Below are 9,909 nucleotides of genomic sequence, written 5' to 3' on the forward strand. Positions count from 1 at the left end.
TGCAAGCTCTAGAAAATTGCTAGAAAATTGTACAGTCTCTCAGGTATATGTGAGTCCACAGTGATCATGGATAAAATCTTGTATTTATGATATATTACACATGTGCATCAATTGTGTCAGAAGTCAGAAGAAAAAAATAAAGGTGAAAATGGCACAACTGAACTCCAAAATGATTCTGTCTATTTTCTTGTGACAAGAACACTTCTCCCTCCATCTTTCTCACCCGCTCTTCACTATCACTCAATCTTTATCTTACAGTTTTCCTCAATCTAAAATCCCTCTTTTTGTTTTTAAAACAGTGAGTGCATTTCTTACTGTCATTGTAAAGTGAAACATTTAGCACTCCAATTTTATTTGTAAGACATATTGAACTTGAATATTCTCTCTCCAGGGAATCTGTTGTAGACTACAATGATCAAAAAATAACAGGAGATCTTTTTTCTTTGTTCAATAGGAAGACCAGTTTCTGAGGAATGAGAATTTCCCTACATTTAAGAGAATTTTCCCTACAATAAGACAGGGGTGGTACCGACATCATTCATGATGATGAGAGGGGCAGCATTGCGACCTCCATCACTAAGAAAAGGGCTAAAGTATGGAAACAGCTTCTCTGTAAATGAGAAACCATTAAACAAGTACATCTGGGACTTGGCCTCTACATTATAAAAAGAAACAGTGCCCTCCTCGTAATCCACAAAGACCCCAACCTTTTCAGGCTTCTCACTTAGGGTGAGCCGCACAGATGGACCGGCAGCAGCGGTGTACTCGTCCCCATTTCTTAAGACCAGTGTAAAATAGCCATGAGCTGGGGTCAGTTTAATCTCTCCTTTTCTGTTGGCAGTCTCGCAAACCACTCCCAAATCCCACTCAGTTTTCCCCTTGACCTGGACCTCAAAGTAAAATCTCCCCGAGCAGTACCCTTCCTTTGCCAAGACAGAAACAGCAGAGTCAAATCTCTCTGGGCTGTTAAGGAGTCTCTGCCGCTTATTTCCAAATGAAACTTGTTTCATGTCAGCAGAGAGTACAAGCTCTGGGTGGGCTGTGTTCGGATCCAAGGTCACATCCACTAAAAAGGGAAACAAAAATGGATGCAGACATTAATAATAGAAAACACTTGTATATATTGCCTCCTTCCTAACATTAAAGCCATACCCCAATTTTCACCAGTCACCTGAACCAAACCAAGTTCCTCTACTCTGCAGCTTCACTATGATATCCCTATTAAGCATTTGTTAGCAAAACCTATATTATATATGGTATATTTGTTCTCTATTATTGTGTTAAATGTTCCAAATATAAAGCCCTTTGAGCTGCATTCTGTGTATGAAAGGTGCTATACCAATAAAGCTTTATTATTATTATTGTTCATGTTGAGACACTTCCCAGAGCTTCCAATTCTTCCCTGATTTTGTGTTACCCTGGAAATCCAGAGTTCTCGCTAGAGCACAATGTAATTGTCTCTGCGAGACACTCTGGCAATGAGCAATGATGCACGTTACTTTGACCCCACATTTCTGGAAACCAGCTAAACTGATGAAGACAGCGCTGCAACGTTGGAGGACAGTACACATTGGTCGTAGTGTTATCCGATTGCGTCGAAGTCCGAAATCATTCATAGTAAACATGGTTTAGTGTTATCCAGTTGCGTGCAGTGAGATTTTTAAATACATGCTTGTTGCCGCCTCTCGAGTTGGGCCATTACATTGTTCTTGGCTAGACCCCTAATCTTTCTAGATTACCAGGGTCTGGATTTTCCAGGCTAGAGAAGGGTTCTTGTCACAAGAAAATAGACAGAATCATTTGGATGGAGTTCAGTTGTGCCAAGACAAGCCTGCAGATGACTTTGGATCCTTAGACTGTAACAAAAATATCTCCAGGCTTGTCTGAACTCCATCAAAAGACTCTGTCAATTTGCTTGTGGCAAAGCTATTTTGGCAACAAGGCATCAGGGACACATTATCATGCCACAATTTTTGTTTATCTTTAGCTATAATAAAGAAATGAATACCTTTATATTTTTGAATCCTCTTCAATTCTGTGAATAAAATAATAATAATAATAAATAAATAAATATATATCACCATTTTCACCTGCTTTATTTTTTACTGACACAATCGATGCACATGTGTAATATATCATGAATACAACATTTGTTTTTATCCATGATCACTGTGGACTCACGTATGCCAGAGAGAGTGTCCATTTCTTTCTGTAATGATTGTTTCAGCTCAGCCATGACCTTCCACAAGGCATCCATGCACAGGTCAGTTTTTATGCAAAATTCACTGAAGACCTTGGGTTCTGGAATATTGGGCATTGATGAATAGACCTACAGCAAAGAGGGGGAGATGAAATATTAGGCACTGTAAAAGTACAAAGTGTTGCTCACAAAGCCTGTGAACCCACTATAAGAATAAGCTGAGAGTGACCTGAAGAAGATGCACATAGTCGTCACTGTGAGAGAGCTGCTCCAGGTTAGCGTCTCTCTCCTTCAGCTGGATGATATCCTTCTCCAGCTCCTTGATGAGCTGCTCTGCATCTCTCTCCGCTTCTTTGTGCTTCTCTTCCATTGCCTTGGCCAGATTGGCCTGGCTTTGCTCAACAGATTGTATCAGGGCGATAAAGACCTCAGAACTAGATTCTATTTCTTTCTCAATAGTTTTCTAATGAAGTCACAAGAAGAAAAAAAAAGTCAAAAGTATGTGCAAACAATACAAACAACAGGTCACGCAATATTAATGGGAAAGTTATCTTACGACAACAGTTTACACAATCTATTTTTAGATAATAAATGTCTGTTTCAAGAATTTATATCTTGTCTTTACACCATTATGAATTAAATATGTTTTCATCAAAAATTAAATCACATTCTGTTATTATTTACATTTTACACAGCGCCCAACTTTTTAGAAAGAACTCTCTGTGCTTCATAAAAAGTATATGGCATATATTATATGTGTCTCCTTGAGAAGTCTGGTTTGCATATGCCATAAGTAAGCCCTGAGATGAATCTTAGCACATTTGAATTTGCTCTGGCAGACGCCAAATCACCAAAACCCCAGGAACCAATCAAAACCGCCTATCTGGCATGGGTTTGGCTTTATATGATGGCAGACAGAGGACTGTTGGCACAACTTTTGCACACCACCAACACATGATGGCATCAGTATTATACACCATCTACACTTAGTTAATAACTGCATTTCAAACCCTTATTCACAAGAAAGATGTTTTTGCTGTACTTCTGAAAGGATTTGGTTTAATGTACTAACTTAAGTTTAATTTCACTGCTGGTTATGTATGAAATTTGAAAGTAAACTGAGAGGGTCCAGACCATAGCCATAAGTGGTCTCACCTTGCCAACTTGAAGAGTGTGTCTAATTTTCTTTATCTGATTTAATCTGTCCTTAATCAGTAGCTGTATGTCTGTGTGGGTCTTTTCCAGCCGAATCTATGGACACAGATTTATTGAAAATTAGATCAATGTCATTGGTAGAAAGAACATTTGTTAAAAAACAAACAAACACAATCTCCCAACCTTATGGTGGACACACTCCACTTCTAATGGAACGGTGTTGTGGCTCATGTGGTCTGTCTCAATGCACAACTGACAGATACACATATTGTCATCTTTGCAGAATAACTCTAGGAGTTGGCCATGCTTGTTGCATATTCTCTCCTCCAGTTTCTGGTAAGGGTCTATAAGGGTGTGCTTCTTTAAGACTGGAACTCTTTGATGTGGTTCCAGGTGAGCAGCACAATAGGAGACCAAGCAAACAAGGCAGGATTTCACCGCCTTGTCCCTTGACCCCGTACAGATATCACAGGGAACTTCAGGTTTAGCAAGACCCTTTTTATTCTTGAAATCTTCCACCACCTCTCTGAAGGTTGTGTTGATCCTTAGATAAGGTCTGTCACAGAATTTCTCTTTGCACATAGGACATTGGTAGTTTTGGATGCTATCCCAGTATTCGTTAATGCACCCCATACAAAAATTGTGTCCACATGGAGTAGATACTGGGTCAGTGAAAACAAAGAGACATATAGAACACAGGAGTTGCTCTTCAGATAGTTTTGTGGTTGATGACATTTCTGGAAACATATAAAAATAGATGCAGCACAGTCAGTAAGGCAAAACAATCCAGCAGGTCCCAATTAATATTTGAGCCATACTAGATGCATGTTAGAAGTTAGAAGTTAGAAGTTAACCCTGGTAACTCCTGGGGGCAAATGTTTGAGGGCTGAGAGAACTGTCAGTAGCTCTAGATTTTACAGATTCTTTTGGTAGAAGAAGACGCTGCAAGGCTGGTTCTCCGTAGAGGGGTAAGATAAGACTGCGGAATGCTTGCAATTCTTCCTACTAGTTAGTTAACCATCTAAATGACTTCGTCATAGGTTCGTCCACTCTCCAGCTGGAAAGCTGGAAAGCTGGAAAACACCTGCTGGCTGGCATGTTCGTTGGCAACAAATAGGCTGCTCTTCTGCAGTCATACGTAGAAGAGCTATGATTTTGAGCATTTTGAATGTTGAAATAAACTCGCTACTTTTGTTTTGCAGTGCTTTGTTCTTTGCTCTGTTTGTTACAATTTTGAGCCAGTTGTAACAAAGGTAAAAAGCCTTTCATTTTTATGTTGTGTGTTGTGTATAGTTTGTTTGGCTGAGAGGACCAGCAGTTTTCTTTGAGTCTTTGAGAGGATCAGCTGAAGGTTATGTTCCTTCATCCATGAGGATATGTCTCAGAGACATTCAGAAATCCAAGCTGAGACCACAGGGTCATCTGGTGGGAATGATAGATAGAGTTGTGTATCATCTGTGTAGCAGTGATACAACAAACTGTGCGAGAGTATAATTGGACCCAAGAAGATGGTGGAAATGGTAAAGAGAAGGGGCCCTAGCACAGAGCCTTGGGGTACCCCTGAGATGCAAGGTTATTTATTATAACCCTGATATAGCTGACACAGTAGACATGGAAATACCATAGATATGAAAGAGGACTTGGTATATGATATGACATGAGCCCTGCAGTGAAAACTCCTATTAAAAAAAAAAATGAAATTGAAATCATGAAATAGTATAGGTCTATAAAAGGACCTGATTCTTGATTCATATCCGACAAATGAAATTTAAAATAAAGTTTGAGAAGAAGATGCTTTGCAATTTAAACTCTTCACTCCACTGTCTATATTTTACTGAAGGTAGGCCACAATTATCAAATGAAAGACAAAGAGATACTTGTGACACACAAACATGTGGTCTATCTGGTTATTCGTGCCAATGTGCTTTTTACCCTGTGGTAAGAAAGATAAAGGAGGAAATGCCTCTCTGTAAAAAGAAAATATTACAAAAAAATAATAATATTATTTTGATATTTTTCTTCAATTATTATTTCATAATAAATAGATACTCCAAATAATAATATTATTGTGTGTGTAGTAATATGACTCAGTATAGTTTTTCAATGCGGAAATAATGAAAAACAGAGCAATCACACATCAGGCAAATAGTGTCACATCATAATAAAATCTCTGATTAATATGTAAGCAAAGCCCATTTTCAGTGGCAATCAATCATTATGTGCGATGAATCATAAATTATTCACCTTAATGAGTGAAGTCTCTCCCTCTATCCAAATGATTTAATCGCTGGAGACTTGTAACTCTCCGACCAGCTGCAGTCTGGTATTTCAAGTTCGCAGTCTCTCATACAGCATGATGTCATAACCACTCCCCGTTTCTCCATAACCTCTCTGCTTAGGTGGCCCTGGCAGCCAGCTACATACAGGAACTGCCCAATACTTTTGTAAGTAAAAAACAAAAAAATAAACATTCAGTTATATCAACCATGTTGGTATCAAATACAATGCAGGGCCCGGTTTAACAAATACAAGATAAATATCACCTATCAAAAGTCAGTTCAAGGAACCATGGCTTACCCAGTTTCACCTCATGGACTTGTTTCACTGACAGCTACTCCAGCGACAGGATGATCCAACATCAGGACAAATCATCAACAATGCAATCCATTTTAACCATTCAATCATCTATGCATGAAGAATTGGGCCCTGGTGTGCAAGGTAATAACAGGAAGTAGCAAAAATCCAGCGAATGCACGGTACCACAGTGTGCCACACTGATGTCATTGAGGTAAACTACTTGAAGGAAGATATAACAATATTGATATATCACATCATTATATCACATCTTAACTAAATGAATGGAATCAGTTGTTTTCAAAAAGCCAAAATTTAATTTCATAACAGGACAAACATAATCTGTGCAATATGTGCAAAAAAGAACTGGCCTATCTATAAATAGCTGATAAAAGTATGTCACAATAAACTACAAATAAACCTACCTGAGTTAAAGACAAGAATCAACAATGTTCACCCATTAGAACACACAACATATAACCATCCTATATTATTTCAGGTTAGATAGTTACAGTGTACAAGTGCCAGTGATCTAGCTGTCTTAACTCTCTGGTTACAAAGGAAAATAAAAATGTAATAATATTACAAAAATGTGAATTTCCTCCTGAAAGCAAAGCTCACATTATACAGTGGATATATTGTTATTAAAAGGCAAACCATAATGATGCATATCCAATTCTGTAACATCAGAAAGTACTTTCAAACACCTTATATACAGAACATATTTTGCATACATAGAAAGCTATCCCCAGGGATAAAAAAAAAGAAATAACAATTTATACAAACAGGAATGAACCTACTGGCACAAAATGAGGAGCTAAGATGTGCCAGCAAGAAAATAATAATCATTCATTACTATAAGTAGCTATGGATATTGGATTCCTCACTAGTACAGCCTTCTTTAAATGTATGATACACCTGCATGTGTGTCTTGTTTGGTGTGTAGTGTTTACCTGTGAATAAACTGAAGCACATTCTCAAGCTCCCTCAAGCACAAGTTCCATCTACTAGTACTCATCCTTTCTGCAAATCAGTCTCCCTGGCAACCCAGCAGCCATTTCCAACACATGTCCCTCACATGATGTAGTCTGATCAACCCTCAGTGTACCAGCTCAAGCTGACCGGCAGAAAATGGCAGCACCCCACTAACATAATAGGCAATACCAAGGGACAGCAGAGCTATGACCACCAGCAGCGCAAGGACTCTCCAGAAGCCAAGATCCTCCACAAATTCCTGCCAAGTGGTGCGGAAACTGGATAGAACCCCTTCACTATTCTGAAGGTTAGGGTTGAGGAGAGAATGGCTTTCCATAGCACTGTACAAAAGAGAACAGAGGACATACGTTCACATTGTTAAATAACTTTTTTACATAATTTTTTTTTTACATAATTTTTCAAAAAAAAAAAAAAATGACTACATTATCCACACTCATTACATTATTTTTGTTTGTCATGAAATTTAGTTTTGAGGAATCAAGAATCAGAGACAAAACCACTAAAACTCATCTTTTCTGAAGACACCTTTCATGCAATATGTCCTCAATCCATAAGAAAAAACTATAATGACTTATTTTAGTATTGGTATTAATGTTACTGCCATTACGGTCTTTCACTGTATTATTACTATGATCATTTTTTATCAATTATATCTTTGACAGCACATACAGCAAATCTGCAAAGAATTAACAGATGCAGCACTACTGACACTATCACTATCACTGACCTTTCATTCTCAGCCATATGCATGGTCTCCAGTTTAGAGTGCGCTCCTCTGTTAAAGCCTTTCATCTCTTGTTCCTCCAGACCCTCCAGGAGGCGGATGGCATCTTTATTCACACCTCTTCTTTTAGCCAGAACCAATGGTGTGGACCCATTGTGATTGCTATAAGAATATCAGAAATCAAGTGATTACATATAGATGAAGGCCAACATAGAGATTTTCTCTTGTCAAAAAAAAAAAAAAAAAGACCCCACTTTAACACATGCCGAGGTGCCCAAACTCACCAAATGTCAATCTTCAAGCCGTTAGACACCAGGAACTGGATAGTATCGACGTGGCCGCAGAGATGTAACGCAGTGTTACCATGGTAATCAGTGGCCAAGAGGTCAGCACCGAACTTGTGAAGGAAGCGGCATATCTCCACGTTCCCCCGTGCAGCGGCTAGGTGCAAACCAGTGCGGCCTCGACTGTCCCGAATGTTTGGGTCACAGCCAGTCTCCAAAAGACGTCTAGCAAAGGCCAGGTCTCCATCAATGCATGCTTGCAGCAGTGGTACGCTGCTTTGCGATGAGTCATTGATGAAGACATATGACATGTCCGAGTGGGTATCCGAAAATTCCAGCGTACCTGCAAGACATGCAGATGCATTTTTTTGTGTTTGCAGATAAAAAAAAGCAAAACGGAATAAAGTCTACCAGAATACATTAATGAAACATTTCCATTACATACTGATGCAAAAATATACACTAGGCCTACAGTACATATTATTTTTGTCCTATAAGGAGTTTTGGTTAAAAACCCAATTCTTGTCTTGTCTTATTCACTTATTGCAGTTTAGTTGACAAATATTTTTGTATATTTGTCTTTATTCAGATGAGATAGCCTAGTGAAGAATGACAGGAAGCAAATGGGAAAGAGACTGGGATCGGAAAATGGCCGCGGGTTGAATTCGAACCCAGCCCCTAAAGCCCCAGCCCTCTGGTCAAATAACAAACTCACCTGAGTGTTCTTATTCGTTCCCCATGAAATGTAATGACCTTTATGAACATTTGAATTACTGTCTGTTGCCTGCTGTTGGCTGCGCTGGGACTTACTTGCAGGTACTCACATGGCCATTCACCTGTGTACTCCTATAGGGGCCTATAAGGGGTCTATATGTTTCCATAATTTTCTAATATTAATTTTGGAGAGTGGTTGGACTGTCTTCTTAGGTGATTGAGAATAATGTCTCCATCATTCTTAGCCTATGTATCTTCAATTTTATATTTTTCTCAAGACATGGGTGAACAAGGTAAAACTTATGTATATCACAGTGAAACTTGCTCAGTTGTTTATTCACATAAATACATAGTGTTCTGAAATGTTATTTTTAAATATGCAAATAATATCCAATAAACTATGCTTCTGTTCAAATGTGCACTATGCATAGGCCTATTTGGGTAATGTCAGGTTTAAATTATTGTTGATTTTGTTGACATTTTAGATACAACGATAAATCAGGGGTGGGGGGGGAGTATGTTAGGATAATGATATTGTACGTCTTAATGATATTGTAACTGTCACTAAAACCACCAACAACAAAAAACAGCGACACAGTTACATTGACAGTCATCTTTCTGTACGTGTCACCTACCAAAAGCTCACTTGCTTGTGTGTAACGTTAGGCCCACACTAACACCACCAGCTGAGAAGCAGTGCACTTTGAACATTGGTGGGAGGTTATGCTTACATAACCTTGACTGTCACACTGTAATTTCAAAAGAAATTGCAATTGTCCATACAAACCTGCTTAAAATACCTCAACAATACGTGCATCTTATGATGGAAATGCCATTCAAGGCGTATGCTACTACTGAGTAGCCTAAGTCAACATCATCTGCAGGTATCGTTAGCTCAGGGATAGATATTTATGGTCAGTGGAAATAATGTTGATCTTAGTGGTCAAACTAAATAGGTTGTTTGAACGCTTAGCTTCGGGAATAAAAATATGCATTTACCTGTTTATCAGTATCCTATCAAGAGAGAAATAATGTAATCCGCTGTATGAAGCTGGTGTCACTAAACTTCACGTTAGCAACAAAAAGAAATTCTGCAGGGGCTAAACTTCCGGACAATTTAACCGTGTGCCCGTGTACCAAAATAAAAGGCATAGCATCACCACTGCTGAGTAACAAAGGTAAAAGAAAAAATACTGAATCAAAGAGTATGACGTAATTGTAGGCATCTTTGACTAGCCTACTGTATCCTTTCTTGTAGGCTA

General features: G+C 38.6%; 2 protein-coding genes across 2 annotated transcripts; both read right to left on the minus strand.

Annotated features, from left to right (window-relative positions):
- Window positions 1-66: 66 nt before the first annotated feature.
- LOC143127555 (zinc-binding protein A33-like) lies at window positions 67-5,786 on the minus strand. Its single transcript, XM_076289124.1, has 7 exons — window positions 5,600-5,786; window positions 3,539-4,092; window positions 3,356-3,451; window positions 2,430-2,663; window positions 2,182-2,329; window positions 2,009-2,035; window positions 67-1,066 (listed from the first exon to the last, which is right to left on the minus strand). The coding sequence occupies exons 2-7, from the start codon at window positions 4,088-4,090 to the stop codon at window positions 507-509; spliced, it is 1,617 nt and encodes a 538-aa protein (XP_076145239.1). The 5' UTR covers window positions 4,091-4,092; window positions 5,600-5,786; the 3' UTR covers window positions 67-506.
- A 437-nt stretch (window positions 5,787-6,223) lies between these two features.
- On the minus strand, window positions 6,224-9,747 carry ankrd46b (ankyrin repeat domain 46b). Its single transcript, XM_076289127.1, has 4 exons — window positions 9,647-9,747; window positions 7,934-8,276; window positions 7,653-7,811; window positions 6,224-7,245 (listed from the first exon to the last, which is right to left on the minus strand). Exons 2-4 carry the CDS (start codon window positions 8,242-8,244, stop codon window positions 7,029-7,031), a joined length of 687 nt encoding a protein of 228 aa, XP_076145242.1. The 5' UTR covers window positions 8,245-8,276; window positions 9,647-9,747; the 3' UTR covers window positions 6,224-7,028.
- Between the last annotated feature and the right edge of the window lie 162 nt (window positions 9,748-9,909).

Source organism: Alosa pseudoharengus, unplaced genomic scaffold, assembly GCF_046254945.1.
Source record: "Alosa pseudoharengus isolate Yale_2024_CS ecotype anadromous, Long Island Sound unplaced genomic scaffold, YU_APseudo_1.1 YU_APseudo_1.1_scf_17, whole genome shotgun sequence".
Lineage (NCBI taxonomy): Eukaryota > Metazoa > Chordata > Actinopteri > Clupeiformes > Clupeidae > Alosa > Alosa pseudoharengus.

Excerpts from the sequence above, each read along its gene's own strand:
- LOC143127555 (XM_076289124.1), bottom strand. The coding sequence starts at position 4,090 with ATGTCATCAACCACAAAACTATCTGAAGAGCAACTCCTGTGTTCTATA. Across the intron at positions 3,452-3,538 it reads TGGAGTGTGTCCACCATAAG|ATTCGGCTGGAAAAGACCCA; the intron begins GTTGGGAGATTG and ends CTGTGTCCATAG. Across the intron at positions 2,036-2,181 it reads GGACACTCTCTCTGGCATAC|AATTGAAGAGGATTCAAAAA; the intron begins GTGAGTCCACAG and ends TTTTATTCACAG.
- ankrd46b (XM_076289127.1), bottom strand. The coding sequence starts at position 8,244 with ATGTCATATGTCTTCATCAATGACTCATCGCAAAGCAGCGTACCACTG. Across the intron at positions 7,812-7,933 it reads GGCTTGAAGATTGACATTTG|CAATCACAATGGGTCCACAC; the intron begins GTGAGTTTGGGC and ends ATATTCTTATAG. Across the intron at positions 7,246-7,652 it reads CATATGGCTGAGAATGAAAG|TGCTATGGAAAGCCATTCTC; the intron begins GTCAGTGATAGT and ends TCTTTTGTACAG.